At 56.6% G+C, this 18790-nt stretch overlaps 5 protein-coding genes across 5 annotated transcripts; 4 read left to right on the top strand and 1 right to left on the bottom strand.

The window, feature by feature from the left end:
- Positions 1-1698: 1698 nt before the first annotated feature.
- CPAR01_10971 (endomembrane protein 70) lies at positions 1699-3967 on the top strand (the record flags this gene model as incomplete). Its single annotated transcript, XM_060495230.1, has 2 exons — positions 1699-1780; positions 1881-3967. 2 exons carry the CDS (start codon positions 1699-1701, stop codon positions 3965-3967), a joined length of 2169 nt encoding a protein of 722 aa, XP_060345578.1.
- Positions 3968-4249: 282 nt separating this feature from the next.
- CPAR01_10970 (uncharacterized protein) lies at positions 4250-4399 on the top strand (the record flags this gene model as incomplete). Its single annotated transcript, XM_060495229.1, has 1 exon — positions 4250-4399. One exon carries the CDS (start codon positions 4250-4252, stop codon positions 4397-4399), a length of 150 nt encoding a protein of 49 aa, XP_060345577.1.
- A 2154-nt stretch (positions 4400-6553) lies between these two features.
- On the top strand, positions 6554-11573 carry CPAR01_10969 (ABC transporter; the record flags this gene model as incomplete). The annotated part of the gene is made up of 3 exons (XM_060495228.1): positions 6554-6639; positions 6922-10519; positions 10596-11573. 3 exons carry the CDS (start codon positions 6554-6556, stop codon positions 11571-11573), a joined length of 4662 nt encoding a protein of 1553 aa, XP_060345576.1.
- Positions 11574-13109: 1536 nt separating this feature from the next.
- CPAR01_10968 (class II Aldolase and Adducin domain-containing protein) lies at positions 13110-14182 on the bottom strand (the record flags this gene model as incomplete). The annotated part of the gene is made up of 3 exons (XM_060495227.1): positions 13110-13609; positions 13683-13821; positions 13901-14182. The coding sequence occupies 3 exons, from the start codon at positions 14180-14182 to the stop codon at positions 13110-13112; spliced, it is 921 nt and encodes a 306-aa protein (XP_060345575.1).
- Positions 14183-15461: 1279 nt separating this feature from the next.
- On the top strand, positions 15462-18263 carry CPAR01_10967 (NOL1/NOP2/sun family protein; the record flags this gene model as incomplete). Its single annotated transcript, XM_060495226.1, has 3 exons — positions 15462-15479; positions 15551-15783; positions 15860-18263. 3 exons carry the CDS (start codon positions 15462-15464, stop codon positions 18261-18263), a joined length of 2655 nt encoding a protein of 884 aa, XP_060345574.1.
- Positions 18264-18790: the final 527 nt, after the last annotated feature.

Raw genomic sequence — 18790 nt, 5'->3', positions numbered from 1 at the left:
CCCCTTTCATCTTTGGCTGCGACCTGCCCCAAAGAGTGAACCCCCCTCGTGTCGGTTGGATTTAGCTTCCCCAACAGCAGATGTTGATTGGTGCGGCGGGACAGCGGGCGGCGGCAGATATAGGGGTTGGGGCGCACTTCTCGCCTGCTCTTTGGAGGGTCTTGGGGGGTGAACCGTGAGCAACCTATCCGTATGTACATAGGTATCTACCTGCAGAAATGTCTGTACTACCGCTTGCGTTCATGGGATTGGGCAAAGAGTCTGGGCAAGGAATTTCAAGGTACGCATACGGATGAGTATGGGTGAATTGCGATAAGCCTTCCCGCTCCTGTCTTGCGCTTCTCATTGAGAGACATGTTGGTCTTGGCAGGCGCGAGATAGGAACTGAAGCGCGTAGGGAAGCGTGCCTACCTTGCCTTACTTTACATTAGAAGTACAAAGCTACTGATATCCAATGTAAGGCAAGGCGAGTACCATCTGTGAAAGAGAAGAGAGGGGAAGAGAGGCTCCCCCCCTCCCCCCAAAGATGCCGGATGGGGACTACAGCGAGGGATGGATGGCACTCGACGACCGCGATGCTACGCTGGGAGACGGCATCTCAGATTGAGGTTGAATGATTAAAAGCAATTTATGAATTATTCCGGGCCTTTCTCTGATCGATGCTTCACCTCTCAGTGGGCTCCTATATGTAAAGTGGTCTTGAACCGTGCGCCCATCATCGATCCCCCCATCCCGACCATCCATCCCCATGCTCGCAGCCCATGTGCTCATGCCATGCAATCCCAGTGAATCTCCCATTTTCATTCCCATTCCCATTCCCATGCTCTGTCCATCTCCTCCCCCCTTGTGAACTGTTCTTATTTCCCGCCGATTCCGTCCCGTCCTCCATCCGCCAGCTGCATCCCGTCAACGTCCTAGGTTTCTTCCAATTGCCTCTTCATCCCCTCTCCTCCCCTCCCCCCCTTCCATCTGGAGGGTGTGTCTTTGTATTCCTCTTGTGCCTCTTCCCCCCGTGCTGCATACATTGTCTCCCATCACTCAACCTGCCTACTTCCAACAACAACAACACCTCAACTCGCCCTTCCATCCTCACCCACTCTTCCAAGGTTGGACCCCGTTTCGAAACAAAAACGATAACGGCCGACGGCGGGCTCACTTGCGTCATTTCTCAACAAGACGGGAGAGTTCTAGATTTCGAAGCTTGATACTTGACAATTTACCTTTAGACTTCTTTCCTGGGTACTTGGTACCGATTCCACTCGTTTCCGCCTCAGCTTACCTCACCTCACCTTCTACCACCCCGAGTTTCCTCCTCTTGCGATCCTTTGGGGCCGGCACATCTGCGCAGCCCAGTCCGATCCAGTTTTCTTGGATTCCGCCCTCCCACCCATTTGCGGCGGCGGCGTGGCGCGGAGAGAGACACCGTGCAGCCACGGACCCTCGACTGAACCTGAACGCGACCGGACTCGTCTTACCTTGATTGCGTTCCTGACTTGGCCTAATTTTATCCTCAATTGTCCTTCAATTCCCTCCAAGCCGGAAAGGTACCCCGATTAAACCACAACCACCACCGCAGAGGACAGGTCGCCCATCTTATCGGGTCACCTCTTTTACCACTTACACAAACTTCGTCGAGACGGTCTATGCGGATATAGTTCGACAACGACGACGAACTCGCAAATACCGAACCTAATTACAATGCGACAGGTGCTCAAGGCCGGCTTGGGGTGCCTCGTCTCCCTGTTGCTTGCCGCACCAGCCGACGCATTCTACATTCCAGGTTCGCCGCCCTCAGAAAGAAGCTCCTAGCTCATGATCTCAAACACCTCTCTCTCGCTCGAGCAATTGCCCGCTGACTATACCTTGATATTAAACTATAGGCTGGTCGATTAAGAGCTATAAGGACGGCGAGCAGGTACCCTTACTCGTGAACAAGGTCTACTCCGACAACACTCAGCTGCAGTATGCCTACTACGACCTCCCCTTCGTGTGCCCGCCGACGGGCCAGCGCAAGCCCGGCACGGGACTGCTTAGCGGACAAAGCATCCCCCTGAACCTCGGCGAGGTCCTCCGCGGCGACAGGATCAAGACGTCCGACATTGACCTGGTCGTCGGACAGGACAAGCCGTGCAACTTGCTGTGCAACCGCGAGATGAGCCGCAAGGACATGCGCCGCGCAAAGGACATGGTACACGATGGCTACGTCACCGAATGGATCGTCGATAACCTCCCCGGTGCCACGAGCTTCGTAACCGTCGACAAAAGCCGCAAGTACTACGCCGCCGGCTTCAAGCTCGGCTTCACGGATTACTCGGCCAGCAGCGGCAAGCCGCGCTACTTCCTCAACAACCACCACACCATTGTCATCCGTTGGCGCAGAGCCCCCGGGAAGGCGGGCGAGCGCGGCGGTAAAGTCGTCGTCGGCTTCGAGGTGTACCCCAAGAGCATCGGACCCAATAACAAGCGCGACGAGAATGGGTGCCCTGCGGATTTGCAGAATATTGACCAGAATTTCGAGCTCTACCTCGCCCCGAATAAGTCCTCCGAGACGCCAAAGCAGCAGCAGAACCTCGATTCCTCCTCATACCACCCCGCTACCGACGATGACGAAGACCTCGCCGACGACGGTGCCAAGCTGACCGTGCCCTATACCTATTCCGTCTACTTCCGCGAGGACAACAATGTCGAGTGGTCGCGCCGCTGGGATCTGTACTTTGTCAATCAGGAGGAGGGCCAAAAGATTCACTGGCTGGCCATTGTCAACTCGCTCATTATCTGCGGTCTGCTCACGGGCATTGTCCTGATGATTCTCGCGAGAACGATCCGCTCCGATATCAAGGGCTACAAGGAGGTGCCCCTCGAGGACGGCAAGCCAAAGCTGAAGCGCAAGAAGACGGCCAGCAACAAATCCCCCCGACTTTCTGAGAAGACCGGCGGACTGCTCGATCAGGGAGCCGGAATTGACGCCGAAAACGACGCCGACGTGTCGTCTGACGAAGAGGCACTCGAGGACGTTACGGGCTGGAAGCTGCTGCACGCCGACGTCTTCCGGACGCCCCGGCACGGCTACCTGCTGGCCCCGCTCGTCGGATCCGGCATGCAGCTGCTCTTCATGGCGGTTGGTCTCGTTCTGCTAAGCGCCCTCGGCGTCCTTAACCCTAGCTTCCGCGGCGGCTTCATCAGTGTCGGCGTCGGCCTCTTCGTCTTCGCTGGCCTCTTCTCGGGCTACTTCTCAGCGCGCGTCTACAAGACGTTCGACGGCCAGGACTTCCGCAAGAACGCGCTCGTCACCGCCGTCCTCTTCCCCGGCCTCCTCTTTGGCATCGTCTTTATCCTTAACCTATTCGTCTGGGCACAGGCTTCAAGCACGGCAATCCCCTTTGGCACTCTCGTCGCCATCATCTTCCTCTGGCTCTGCATCCAGGTGCCCCTCGTCTACGCCGGCTCCTGGTTCGGCTTCGTCCGCAGCGCCAAATGGGAGCACCCGACCAAGACGAGCGTCGCGCCGCGCCAGGTGCCCCGGCAGGCGTGGTACATCAAGTCGTGGCAGTCTGTCCTGCTCGCGGGGCTGATTCCCTTTGCGGTCATTTTTATTGAGCTGCTGTTCGTGTTCCAGTCCGTCTGGCAGGACAAGAGCGGCTACTACTACGTGTTTGGGTTCCTGGCCGTGGTGTCGGTGATTCTGATTGTGACGATTGCCGAGGTGACGGTCGTGACGATTTACGTTCGGCTGTGCGCCGAGAACTACAACTGGTGGTGGCAGTCGTTCGCCGTCGGCGGTGGGAGCGCCGTGTGGGTGTTTTTGTACTGCGTGTGGTACTACTTTTTCAAGTTGCACATTACCGGCTTCGTGAGCAGTATGCTCTTCTTCAGCTACAGCTTCATGGCGTGTTGTGTATACGGTCTCCTGACGGGGACGGTGGGGTTCCTGAGCGCGTACGCGTTTGTTCGGAGGATTTATGGGTAAGCTTTCTTCCTTTCACTCACTCTCCGGATTCTTATGGGGAAAAAGAAGCTGACGTTGTGCGGACAGAGCAATCAAGGCAGACTAAACCCCGTGAGGGTTTGTCATCGTCATTTTAATGTTTTATTTTGGACAGCGAGGTTCCCTTAATGTTTTGATTCTCGACACGAACGAGAGAAAGAATGGAACGGAAGGAAAGACGAAACGGTGGGGAAGGCGCTCATTAATTGCATTGCCTGGCGTCGTCAAAACAAGTTTTTGGGGAGTGGGAAATAAAGAAGCCCAATGGGGAGTGCGTTGAGGCTTTGGCTTTGGGGGCGTTTTTATACTGGGTGGTTGAAGTGTGCTCGTTTGTTCATCGGTCTCTCTGCCTATCTCTTTCTCATCCTTGCCTGGGAACCATGGAGCGTGAGAAGGGAGAGAGGGGTCGTTTGAAGACGTTTCTAACGCACATGAAGTACATATCACGAAGACAGATCACCACGGCCAGGAGGCTCAAGTGTGTATTATGTTTGAAAGAACTTGATTAGTTTTTGGGGTAAAGATTGTCAGCGTATAATTAGATTCCCTCTCTACGTATGAGTGCCTTGCGTGTCCGTCTAGTTCCTTGACCTTGAGTTTTTGCCATAAGTGAAAGAGAGAGGTTTCTAGGTTTTGATGAAAGATGTTGCTCGCTCCGGTAGGAACGGACAACAACTCAAAGTCAGAATCGCAACTGCTGCCTAATCTCGTTTATCCTGCAATAGTGGTTGAGAAGAGAGAACACACGGATAAAACGGCGCGGGAAAAAATTGGTGAGCGAAAACAAGAAAAGATGCATATGACATGATTGCCATGTCCTGACTCCCCCCTCTCCTCTCAAAGATCGATGAGCTTTCTCTTGAAGGTGCCGGTCATGATCCAATGAGACGTCTGGTGAGGGGGGAACCTGGACCTGCCGTTTTGAGCGACGAGATGCCGGTGGTGTCAGGCAGGCTGACAGGCCCCGAGAAGGAGGGGGGGGGTCCAACGGTGTAGGGGGTGGTGTATTTGATGCGGCAGCTGCTATGTTGCTGCATTGTGATGTTGGGATCTATGGAGAGGAGGTGATTTCATGTCCATGGCTGCATTTTGATGATTGCGTATTGTAGGATGATTAATTATGTTGCTATGTACTTTGCGAGATGAATTGATAAAAAAGTCCATATTAAACAGAGCAGAGACAGGCTTCATGCGATGCAGTCGGTGCCGTTTATAAATCTTTCTGGTGAATCACAATGCCCCGAGACGACTCGTTTCAAGCAAGTGGGATAATCTGGCCATGATCCTCCCTGTGCGAAGTCGAGAAGGGTTGGTTCCTTGAAATGCCAAGCTTTCTTACACGGGACGGGAACTAGATGGGCGGGATGCGACGGGGGGTGCCCGCCCATATTATTATCCATGGGACCGCATGGGCATGAAACTTGGAATACGTCTTGAACGAAACTCTCTTTGGGGAATTGAAGTCCGTAAGCGCTCTTATCAGGAAGGCCACTTTAGGATACCTAGGTAATTTGGTCTTCGTATCTACTAAAGGAACTTTGGTACGTTGAAGTTTGGGACTTTGGTTTAAATTCGACCTCACAGACGGGAGTGGCGTCAGTGGGATGGCTTGCTGGGCTTGCCTGCTTCGGCCGGCAACCCCATTCCGCATCCGCTCCCGACGTTTGGAAGAGGTCAAATTTATGGCCCCACTTTCCGGTCCCGAGACCGGCAAAGTTGTCCGAGAGCTCTGTTGTTGGGAACTTGATTCTTGTGCATCTTACAAAAGTGCAGCCTTGGGAAAAGGCAATGCACTGGAGAGAGAACCTTTTGAAGGGTATTAAGCTGACAATGACGATCAGTCGGGCTAGGCTTCGGGATTCAGTACATTACCTGATAAATGTGTCAATCCAAGGGCGGCATGCAAAAACCCATGTCGGGTTGGATTGCAACACTCTGGATGCCGCTTTCGCAACCGGTGACCCTGCCCCCCATCTTATTAGCTGCTAGCATTCTTTGCCAGTCCTGCGGTCCAGTCATCATTCCCGCATTCTCAGCAATCGGCCCCTCCCCGTCACAAACCACACAACCCCGGAAGGATGGACGAAACGAACATTCGAGCAATGAGGATGAACGCATCCCGACTAGGCTCTGGCTGCCTAGCTGGGGTACCCCCCCAGCGGAAGGCCTTCATTGACCGTTTCCCATTTGCTCTAGAACTGGTGCACAGCCTAGAAGACTAGGGATCCCCCTGTCTCGCCGTATCTTATCGACCTTTTCTTACGAGTACAACGTCTCGGGATTCTCTTTCGTTCTTCTTACGTTGAATACCTTCTTGACATGTTTTGATATATTTCTACCCCCTCCGCTCTTTTTCTGTAGACCTTCTTGGTCTTGGCTTGCATACTGCCTCACTCCCCAGAAGGGGCACTAATCCTCCAGCGAATTGCAATCCTTCGTTTCAACGTTGTTCTCGCTCATGACACGCGGTGCTCATAGCAGTAGTCAAGAATCCCACATCGAGAGAAGCGCCAACGGAGAAGAGGCTGTGGTGTCGACAACACCTCTCTCGCTGCGCTGCCCCTGACGATGATGGATCTCATACCTCAGAGAGTCTTTGCCCTCGCGGCTGAGGCGCGATTGCGATCCCAGGCTTTGCTGGCGACTGCGCCGAGGTGAGTTCTGTACAGAATGCTTGACCGCTACATGGCCATGGGAAGGGGAATCGTTCCGGGTTTAGATATGGGATGCAAAGACTGTTACCAGATGGTCTTATGGGACTTATTCCTCCGGGCTTGATTCAAAAACCTAGTGAATCTATGGCATCAAGTGTTTTCTGCACATTTCTTCTGTGAGGGCGCATGAGAGCGTGTGGTGGAGGATTCCAGTCTCTCATCCGTTGCTCCTACGTATCTGATTAGACGTTAAAAGGAACATTACTGACGAACCTCAAATAGCCATGCAGAACTACCCTGGATCAACGACGTGACCCAAATCGCCGACTCAGGGTACCCTCAAGCCCTCGTCCTCGTCATCTCTGCGCTCTGGACTGCTTCACGCCTCATCCGTCGCTGCAACAAGCCCTCATCGCCACCTCAAACCACCACAACCACCACTGTCCGCGCCGCTAGCATCAGATGGCCCTGGGAACTCCTCGCCCAGCTCGTTCGTGCTTCCGCACTAGCATTCCTTGCCCTCGCGGCCGCCCGCGGACAGACTCCCTGGCTCAACGCCCTCGTCGCCGCCTACGCCCTCGTCCTAGGCCTCTCACGGCTCGTCAACGATCTCGAGTGGCGGCACGTCGCCCTGCACCAGGTCAACTTCGCCCTTGGTCTCGAGCTCCTCATCTTCGCCGCCTCCTCCGCTCTGCCCTGCATCGAAGTCTCGTCTGAGTGCGCCCTCGCGGCGGCGCCGGTGAAGGGCAGCCTCGCGAGCTTGGCGGCCGCCGTAGTCCTCTCCGTCATCACGCCCAGGGAATGGGTCCCCCCCTCGCTTGGAAACGACGTGCCCATGCCCGAGGACTACGAGAAGCGCGGGCCCGCGCCCGAGGAGACGTGCAGCTGGGCGAACTACTACCTCACGTTCGAGTGGCTCACCCCCGTCATGTGGAAGGGCGCCCGCACCGGCGAGGTCGTCCTTGAGGACCTGCCCCAGCTGCCCTGGTACGACGAGCCGCTGCTGCTCCTCGCGCGGATCAAGAAGGCGAGGGCTAGGGGTGTCACGACGACGTGGACGCTCTTTTACCTGCTGCGCAAGGAGGTCAACCTCATGGCCTTTTACATCTCCTCGGCCTACGCATCGGAGCTCGTCGCCCCCTACGGCCTGTACCACCTCCTGGGCTACCTCGCGGACCCCCAGGGCGCCTCCGTCAAGCCTTGGCTCTGGCTGGTGCTCATGTTCTGCGGCCCGCTGTCGCGCTCTGTTCTGTTCCAGCAGTACGTCTTCACGTCGACCCGTCTGGTCGTCCGTCTGCGGTCCGCCCTGACGCAGGAGCTGTACCACCGAGCCATGGGGTCCATGGAGCTCGAGGAGGACATTTTCGCGCCCAAGCCCGATGGCGCGGGGGACAAGAATAACAAGGACAAGGATAAGAAGAAGAACAAGAAGGATGAGGAGGCCGGGCGATCTACGACGTCGGCCGGTCGCCTGGCGAACCTCATGGCGGCTGACGTGCAGGCCATCTTTGGCGCGCGCGACGTCGTCATGGCCGGGACTGGCGTGCCCGTGGGCACCATTCTCTCAGTCATCGGTCTTTACAGGATGCTCGGCTGGCCCGCCCTCGTGGGCACGCTGATCCTCCTCCTCGCCGCGCCCGTGTCCGTCACCATCTCGCGGCTCATGGGCCGGTTGACGCGGAAAGCTCGGCGCGCACAGGACGCCCGCATCTCGCTCGTCTCTGAATACCTCGCCTCCATCCGCGCCGTCAAGTACTTTGCGTGGGAGGACGCCATCATCGAGACCATCGAGGACGCGCGCGCCAGCGAGCAGCGGGACCTCTGGCGCGTGTCGCTGTCGTTCGTCATGCTCAACCAGATCAGCGCCCTCGTGCCCTACATCTCCATGATTACAATGTTCTCCCTCTACGTCGGCGTCTGCGGGCAGCCCATGACGGCCGCCACGGCCTTCACTACGACGTACCTCGTCAAGCAGATCCGCCGCAACGTCGGCCAGGTCGCCTTCATGTCGCGCCAGATCACCGGCGCCGCCATCGCCATCAGCCGCCTCGACAGGTACTTTGCCACCACGACGCCGCTCGACGAGTACCCCGAGGGACCCCTCCGCATCCAGGACGCCACCTTCCGCCGCAACAAGGCGGCCTCGTTCCAGCTCAAGGACCTCTCCATCGACTTTGCCCAGGGCGGGCTCAACGTCGTCTCGGGCGTTAGCGGCAGCGGCAAGACGACGCTCCTGCTCGCGATCCTGGGCGAGACGGTCAAGGAGGGCGGTATCATTACGCGGCCCAAGGACGTGGCCTTCGCGTCGCAGACGTCGTGGCTGCAAAACGACACCATCAAGGAGAACATCCTCTTCAACAGCCCCCTCGAGCCGGTCCGCTACGACGCCGTCGTCAATGCCTGCTGTCTCCCCGTCGACCTGCGGGAGCTGGACGCCGGCGACCAGACCGTCGTCGGGGAGAACGGCGCGTCCCTCTCGGGCGGTCAGAAGGCGCGCGTCGCGCTGGCTAGGGCGCTGTACTCCAAGGCGCCCCTGCTGCTTCTCGACGACATCTTTTCGGCGCTCGACGCCAAGACGGCGGCCTCGCTTTGGGAGCGGTGCTTCTGCTCCGATTTGTTGAAAGGGCGTACCGTGGTCTTGGTGGCGCAGCAGCCTTGGGTTGCGGCTCAGGCTGACGTTGCCCTGACTCTCGAGGACGGTGCCGTCAAGCACGTTGAGCAGAATATTGGTGTCGTCAGGCACCCGGTCGCTGTCGCCAAGGATATTGAAGGCGAGAGCAGCACTGAAGTCTCCGACAACTCGGATACCGAAGTCGAGACGCAGACGGATCCGCTCAACGACACCAGAAAGGTCGCCGTCGATAAGGGAACGAAGGATGTGGTTGCTCAGGAGATGAAGGCCAGCGGGAAGAGCGCTCGTTTAATGTGTAAGTGTAACCCCCTGACCACCTTCAAGGCTTCAAAGCTAACAACTAGAAACAAAGTCTTCAAGTACATGACCTACTTTGGCGGCCCAGGTTACGCAGTATTCTGCATTTTCCTGATGCTCCTCTCCCAGCTCTCCGTCATGGGCGGCACCCTCTGGCTCTCGGTCTGGGTAGACGCCTACGACAGGCAGACGGCCGTCGACATCGCCTTCTACCTGGGCGTCTACGCGGCCGTCACCGTCACCGAGTCGGTTCTCTACGCCGCCGTCTTCCTCGTCTTCGAGAACGGCGCCTGGCACGCCGCCCGCAAGCTGCACAATGACTTCATCCGCGCCGTCATGCGCGTCTCCCTGAGCTGGTACAAGCAGACGCCCGTCGGCCGCATCATCAACCGCTTCTCGAGCGACATGTCCTCGCTCGACCTCAGCGTCAGTCCGCAGCTCCGCGCCTTCCTCGAGAGCTCACTGGCGCTCGTCATCCGCATCTTCGCCATCAGCTCCATCATGCCGATTTTCATCGTGCCCGCCGCCGTCGCGTCCACGTGCGGCCTCATCGTCGGTGAGATCTACACCCGCACGGCCGTCACTATCAAGCGTCTCGTCGCGAGCTCGCAGTCGCCCATCTTTTCGCAGTTTGCGGATACACTCGCGGGTCTGCCTATTATTCGTGCGCGGGCCGGGATGCCGGATACTTTTGGTGATAACCTCGCGGACAAGCTCCGCGTCTGGTCTCGGGCGGCGGAGGCGCACTTCAACTGCAATCGGTGGGTCGCGATGCGCGTCGATGTCATCACGGCCTTGGTCGGCTTGAGCGCGGGCATCATTGCCGTGTCCAAGGCCGGCCTTGTGGGCGCCGGTCTTGTGGGTTTCTCGCTGCACAATGCCACCGGTTTGAGTCAGACGATCCTGGGTCTCGTCCGTAGCATGAACGACCTCGAGGTAGAGCTGCAAAGTGTAAGCTGCGCGCATCCCCTTTTCCCCCTCCTTTCTTTGTGATTCTGGAGTTCCGGTGGCTAACATCAGAGAACAGTTCGTACGTATCAAGGAATACGCCGGCCTCGACACCGAAGAAAAGGACGACGAATCCTACCCGGAAGAAGGCCAAGTCGAATACACCGACACCCCAACCCACGTCATCCCCAAAATCTGGCCGACAACAGGCGAAATCGAGTTCCGCAACGTCACCATCCGCTACGATCAAGACGGTCCCAACATCCTCACAGACGTCAACCTCAAATTCCGCGCCGGCGAGCGCGTCGCCATCGTCGGCCGCACGGGCAGCGGCAAATCCACCCTCGTCCTCTCGCTCCTGCGCTTCACGCACATCGTGTCGGGTCAGATCCTCTACGACGGCATCGACATCACCAAGATCCCGCGCCGCCGGCTCCGCGAGGCGTTGACGATCATCCCGCAGGAGGCCGTGCTCTTCAACGGCACGCTGAGGACGAACCTCGACCCGACGGGCAAGATTGCCGAGCCCGTGCTCGAGAGGGCGCTCGAGTCGTGTCAAGGGATTGCTTCGTTCCAGTACCAGCCTTCTTCGGACGTGGATACCGACGCGGACGACGACGCGGCGGCGGTGGTCGCGCGTGACGGTGACTCTTCCAAGTTGGCGCTGTCGACGGTTGTGAATGCCAAGGGTGAGAACTTCTCCCATGGGCAGCGCCAGGTTCTCTCGCTGTGTCGTGCGCTGGTGCGGGGCAGCAGGTTGATGTTGCTGGATGAGGCGACGGCAAGCATGGACTATGAGACGGATAGGGGTATTCAGGCTGTGCTGCGGAGGGAGGTTAACGGAGATGGTGGCGGTGACGACCGTACGTTGGTCACGATTGCCCACCGCCTGCGGACGATTGCGGATTATGATACGGTCGTTGTCATGGGGGCTGGACGGGTCGTTGAGGCGGGTCGACCGGTTGAGTTGTATAAAGCGAGAGGCGTGTTTTATGACATGGTTCATCATAGTGGTGAGAGGAAGGATTTGGAGGAGCTTTTTGAGGGTGGAAAATAAGTGAAAAGGGGCCGAGGTTGTCCCTGCATCTCAGTATGTGTAAGGCGGTTGGAGAAGCCAGTCAGGGAGTTGGATATGATGCATTAGAACAGCATGTTATAGATTGTGCCCGGGCTGCGTGTAATTTTGGCATCTGTATGGAAATCCTGTACACATACACATAGAAAGAAGCCGTTACTTATATTTCAAATCTGCAGTCGGAGAGTGAGCTCAATAGAGATCGGATACATTGAATGATTCATGTGATCACCTACATACTTGAACCTCCGACACAAATAGCGTGGTTAGCTTGTGCCTAGGGGCTTGAGTCCAGGGAGCAAGACTGTACTCGAGCTTGTAAGTTGTGAAGAGACCGTGCTAGGTTCCGTTCCTGTCTGTTTGGTTTGATGTGAGGCAAATTATAGGCAAGCAGCCAGATTTTCCTACACAGTATCGACCGAGATTAGTTACATATGACTTCCGTTCCCGTCCTCCTCTACAAATACCCAATATTTTTTACAGCGGATAGTTGGGATAAATTTAAAACTAACAAAGAATGGAGAACCAATTTAAGCTATATCACTGGACGATTTTCGAAGATGCAGCTTAGACCCTTTCTACACTCATCAAATCAGGCAGTGACACAAAAGAAAGGATATCTCATTCTTTGTCGTGGCTAGAGCGGTGCAAGGAGTCGCAACTAAACCAGGAACTCTTATAGACGGCATTGCAACAATCTTCCGCAACCCGGTGGAAGGTTGAAACGACGCAGACAGATGGAATGGCCTGGTTTTATACATCCTCAAAGTGCAAGAGGAACCTTCTGAGCTGGGACTTTGACACAGTTCCTAGAACAGGAGAGACCACATCGATCTATGACATTTTAGCCGATAGCCTGAACACCCTTAAGGACGAAACTGAGGCTTTCTAGGTACGTAGATGTGGTAGTCTCTCGTAAATTGTCATGGTTTCCTTCAAGACTGGCCCCTTGTTGTCCATGTCCGATACGTTGAGAATTATTCAGTTTGAAAGAATGACCAGTGACTTGAAGTATGCCCCAGACACAAATCCCAGAGCTTGGTGCGTCATTAGCCTTTGTCTCGAATTTGGAGAGCGTAGCAAGATTATCGCAGTCAACATATCTGTTAAGCCGGAGTCATTCTAGACACCCTTGCTCCCGTCCCGTCATTTTTTAAGCCGAACGTAGTACATAACGAATACGTGAAGAGGCACGTCAGGACGGACGGACCGCTGGATCTCTCTTTGATGCGAAGGCTGTGGAGTTCAGTCCCATGTACCGTGCCTTAGGCTAGCCACCGAATCTGGAATATATAATACTCCAGACAAAAGACCGTTCAGGCTACATTTCCACCCAGTCCTGAAGAGGCACGATTCAACATGGTATGGGCTCCCTTTTGTATAGGTAGCTACCGATGGCTATAGGTAAACCTTACATGTCGCTAAAATTCTCAAATTCAGTCAGTGATAATCAATATCAAAGCTGTTCATTCTGCCTGGCATTTCCATACATAATTAACCCCACCACCTCCACCACTCTCACATCTTATAAGCAACACCAGACTCATGCTCCATCATATCAAAAGTAGGCTTCCCCGAAAACCACCCTGCCACCTCGGACCCGATGGACTTGTATGTAAACTCAGCATCTTCCTGATCAATCTTGACCGTCTCGTGGCCCCTCCCTCCCGCAGCGGCATCAGCCAAAAGCTGCTGGTGACAGCACCGCTCGAGGCTGAGGAACCAGTAGACGCAGCTCTCGACGCTCTTGCCGCAGGTGATGAGGCCGTGGTTCTGCAGGATGGCGGCCTTCTTGTTGCCCAGGGCGGCGGCGATGCGCAGGCCTTCCTCTTTGCCGAGGACGATGCCGCCGAAGGAGTTGTAGAGGACGACGTCGTTGTAGAAGGCGCAGGTGTCCTGGGTGGTGATGTCGAGGTTGCGGCCGAGGGCGGAGAAGGCTTGGCCGTAGAGGGAGTGGGAGTGGGCTACGCAGTTTATTTCGGGGCGGGCTTCATGGACCGCGTGGTGGATCATGTATGCTACGAGTTTACATTGTCAGCTAGATTCGTTGAGAGGCAACTAATAAAGTTGGGCCGTTCTGAGGGGACGAACCGGCGGTATTCAAGAGCCTGACGGGGCCACCCTCGACCACTTCGCCATTCTCATCTACGCGAATGAGATCTGACGCTTTGAGTAGTGGCCAGGGGACGCCAAATGGGTTTAGCCAGAATGTTTGCGGCTCAACGGGGTCCTTTTGACGTCGTTAGTTTTAGATTCACGAAGCTGGTTCGAGAATATGTTGAGCGTTTCTAAGACGGAAGAATACATACTCTGACTGTGATGTGGCCAGCGACGCCGGCGTCGAAGCCGTTCTTTGCAAAGATGCGGAAGCCTAGGGCCAGACGCTCCTTAAGGTGCTGGCGCTGCTGGTACGGATCGTCAAACTTTTGCGGGCGGGGGAAGCCCTTGGTCTCCAGGGTCTTTGACTTGTCTTGCCCGGGCTTCTTTTCAGGCGCAATGGTAGAGCTGGGCAGAACGCCGTTGCCGTTTGTGTGTTTGACGGCGGAGGCGTCCGCGTGGGGAATCTGGCTGACTGAGGTTGATGGTGCCATGGTTTTCTTCTCTCAATGAGGGATCGCTTTACAGAACATATGTATGTGTATGTTGTTTCAATATGAATAGAGAATAGTACCGGCAATTGCGGACGTGGGTTTGAGCTTTATATGAGTGAGATGAAGTGTGAGAGATGAGTATTTCCTCGCCACGCGAATGTCCATCCGAAAGGGTCGCATATAGACTTTAATGCGGGATAGCTCAAGCTTCGGTTGCCGATACCCCAACCCCCACTGGCAGGTATGGGGGATCAACTTCCACGTCACTAACAGAATGAGACAGCAATCTGCAGTTATCAAGACGGAAATCAAGCCTGGAATTGCTAAGAGTTGGCCACGCTCTCCGCCGACTACCGGTACTCGGGTCCCGAGGCAAACCCCGCATTATACGTCCATTGTGCCGCTCTGGCGTTTTGGGGCCCTCCATCCCTGACGATGCGTGCCTCGGTGCCCACCACCATTCAGCTCAGGTATCCAATAGCAGTAGAGATATTAATACAACGGAGAGGATTACTTGGTTGTTTAGTGAGGGAGAAGCGGAATGAGCTCCGCGACGGTGATCGGAGGCTCTTGAAAGCGATGACAAGCGTACAGTTTACGTTTTGCTGTCACGCCCTGCGGATGTCACGCATCTATGAGGTGCAGACCTCCAGGAAGCTTGGGCTCCCAGAAGTAGAGTAATCGGCGCCGTGCCTGCGGCCTCATTCCGCAGAGGTGAGCTACTTGAGTTTACATGGACCGTAGCCGATATGGTCAAAATCCCGATCGCATCTACCGCAGTAACAGACGCCGAAGATGGGAGGATGATGAGATGAAGGTTGAGTACCTTTGGTGCTTACCTGTATCTTGAAAGAATCGTATGCACACTGAGAGGTGATGAATGCGGGACACTTCTCAGCGGGCTCCAGCAGGCTTCAGCGGATACATGCCGGGCGGGGGGCCGGGGCGGACCCTGAGGATGCAGGGGTTCGATGCGGGGTGATTAGATCGCTCCCCGTAGCTATCCTCTGATAGGCCAATCATCTCCAATCGAGGGGCTGGCCGTATGTTGGCGCATTCCGCCCGAACCTCCAACTTTTTTTTTTTTTCTCCGTTGCTCTTTTTCTGGTGACGGCAAAATTTCACACCGCGCGACACTACCCACCAACGCTGACAGGATTGGACTGCGACGACTCTTACCTCTGAATTTCCCTTCCTTTCGAACAACACTCGCCGTGCGCAACCCATACCCCTCCACGCACGTTCACTTAATTTTCTCTTCCCACCCCCGCGACGCATCATGGGTCGCAAGTTCAGAGTAAGTTCTTGCGGTCGCTTTTCAATTGACTCCTGCTGCCTGTTCGCGCGCGCTGACAATCATTCCATCAGGGAGGCAAGAAGGGCAAGTCCCGCGGCGGCAGCAACGCCGAGGGCGGCGGTGACCGCGGTCGTCAGCCTCGCAGCGAGTCGTGGCAGAACTATCCTGCCGTCAAGAAGGAGAACGAGAGACTCCAGCGCTACTATAATACTATCTTTGGTCTCTCCGATGAGGAGCAAGGCCCATTCTGGGATGCCCTGCGCAGAGATTTGCCCAACAGCTTCCGCTTCTGCGGCTCCAAAGGGTAAGGCATCTGGTTGTCATTTGACGGAGGACAGGAAGATCTTGTCTCGCGCGATCTTTACTGACCCGAAATTCAGCCACGCCTTGGCCGTGAAGAAGCTGCTGCAAACCCGATACATGCCCGAGATCCAGAACATCCAGCACGCCGATGGACGCACCGTCGAGCCCCCCAAGCCCTTGGCGTGGTACCCCAACGAGCTCGCTTGGTGGATGACCACCCCAAAGAACATTATTCGCAAATACCCCCCCTTTGCCGCCTTCCAGAAGTTCCTCGTCTCCGAGACGACCGTCGGCAACATCAGCAGACAGGAGGTCGTCAGCATGATTCCTCCCCTCTTGATGGACGTCCGCCCCGGCATGACCGTGTTGGACATGTGCGCCGCGCCCGGCAGCAAGGCCGGTCAGCTTCTCGAGATGATTCACCAGGGCGAGGAGGCGAGAGTCAGAAAGGTTCTGCGCGCCTTTGCCAAGGAGGACGGCCTCGACCTCGGCGACGAGACGGAGGAGGAGCGCCAGGCTGATCTCTCGGCCGACCCCTCGGATTCTGGCCGCACCACCGGCCTCCTCATCGCCAACGACTCCGATTACAAGCGCGGCCACATGCTTGTCCACCAGCTCAAGCGTCTCGGATCCCCTAACCTGCTCGTTACCAACCACGACGCCACTCAGTACCCCGCGATCAGGCTCCCCGCGAACCCCGAGACCCCGACGAAGCCTCGATACCTCAAGTTCGACCGAATCCTCGCCGATGTGCCGTGCTCGGGTGACGGTACCTTGAGGAAGAACATGAACCTGTGGAAGGACTGGCAGCCTGGCAGTGCGCTGGGTCTTCACGTCACTCAGGTCAGAATCCTGCTGCGCGCGCTCGCCATGCTCAAGGTCGGAGGCCGTGTCGTCTACTCCACCTGCAGTATGAACCCCGTCGAGAACGAGTCCGTCGTCGCGGCCGCCATCGATCGCGCTGGTGGCCCGGATAAGGTCGAGATCGTCGACTGCAGTAACGAGCTGCAGGGTCTCGTTCGCGCCCCCGGCATGAAGAAGTGGCGGATCATGGACAAGTCTGGCAGGCTGTGGAGCTCTCAGGCCGAGGTCGATGAGTGGACCAAGAACAGCACCGAGGGCGTCGCTCCCGGAAGACTCGTCGAGACCATGTTCCCGCCGTTGGAGGGCAGCGTCTGCGCCGACCTGCCTCTTGAGCGCTGCATGCGTGTCTACGCTCACCAGCAGGACACTGGAGGCTTCTTCATCACCGTTCTGCAGAAGAAGGCCGAGGTCAAGATCCGCCCCGAGGACCAGAAGCAGGGCGACGAGTCCACCAAGTCAAACGGAGCGACTGCGGCCGCCACACCTGCCGAAGCCACGCCCGCGACTGAGACCGAGAACACCGAGGCGAACATGGAGGTTGACGACGCCGTGAAGACCGAAGAGGCGGTCGAGGCAGTCCCCGAGACGGCTGCGGAGACGGCCCCTGAGACCATCACTGAAGCCACCGAAGAAGTAAAAAGTGAGGAAAAGGCCGAGGAGGCGGAGCAGGATGCTACGAACGGTGTTAAGCGACCGAGAGAAGACGAGACGGCTGACGGCGAGACCCAAGAGACCAAGAAGGCCAAGCTCGAGACGACAACACAAGAGAAGCCCAAGAACTCGAACCGCAACATCCACGGCCGTGTCGAGGAGCCGTTCAAGTACCTGGACCCCAAGCACGAGGTCATCAAGAACATTCGCGACTTTTACCACATCTCGCCGCGCTTCCCCGACGACCGCTACATGGTCCGCAACGCCACGGGCGAGCCCGCCAAGGCCGTCTACTACACCTCGGCGCTGGCGCGTGACATCCTTACGGAGAACGAGGGCCGCGGCATCAAGGTCATCCACGGCGGCGTAAAGATGTTTATGAAGCAGGACGCCCCCTCGGCCGAGATCTGCCGCTGGCGGATCCAGTCCGAGGGCATGCCCATCCTCCAGGGCTACGTCGGCGAGCAGCGCGTCGTCCGCCTGACCAAGAAGGAGACGCTGCGCCGTCTGCTGATTGAGATGTTTCCCCGCATCGCCGACGGCGAGTGGGAGCAGATGGGCGAGATTGGCGAGCGCGTGCGCGACATCGGCATGGGCTGCTGCGTGCTCCGCGTCGAGCCCGACGGCTCCGACCCGGCGTTCAGCGAGCGCATGGCGCTCCCGCTGTGGAAGAGCATCCACTCGCTCAACCTCATGCTGCCCAAGGAGGACCGGACGGCCATGCTGCTCCGCATCTTTGACGACACCACCCCGCTCATCAACAACAGCCTGCAGAAGCAGAGGGCGATCGACGAGGCTGCCAGGAAGAAGGCGGCGGAGGACGCCTATGTCGCGGAGAAGGAACTCATTGACATTGAAGACGCCCCCACGCCCGAGGAGATGGATCTCGAGCCTGCGTCTGTGCCTGCTGTTGTTGCGGAGACTGAGGATGCCGCTGCACCTGCTCCTACCACCGAGGAGGCTTAGAAGGCGGACTCGAATTCGAGCGAGTTGGACCTGGACGCCCTGCTGGGAAGAAAGGGCAAGCGTGCGGCGAAGCGTGCGAGAGCCAAGCGCCGGGGCATGGCGGATTACGCGCAGAAGAGCGTGGATTTGGTCATGCGCGCTGCGGCGGAGGGAGGATGGCTTGTCGACGATGACGATTGAGCCCTTCCCGTAGATATCCTCGCCAGCGTCTGGAGTATTATGATACCTGGAATTAAGGGTAGCGATACATAGGGGGTCAGTCAGGATGGGAAGATGGGGAAGCAGATAAGAAAAAATGTACGAGTACATGAAAAAATTCGTCGAGATGGGCGTTTTGCATTTGCACAGTCTAGAAGAATAAACAGAGAGACAGATCAAATCATGGACCCAACGGTGACACCATATATTTGTCGCTCATTTTGGAGGCTGATGCCACCCAGTTCTCTTTGCAAGCTCAGCATTCCACTTTCAACTTTCTAATCACGATTCCTCCGACAGTCAAAGTCAACCTCACTCGAGGAGCCTCC

Source organism: Colletotrichum paranaense, assembly GCF_030867605.1.
Source record: "Colletotrichum paranaense strain IMI 384185 chromosome Unknown Scaffold_9.1, whole genome shotgun sequence".
Classification (NCBI taxonomy): Eukaryota; Fungi; Ascomycota; class Sordariomycetes; order Glomerellales; family Glomerellaceae; genus Colletotrichum; species Colletotrichum paranaense.
This window is presented reverse-complemented; position numbering and strand designations above follow the sequence as displayed.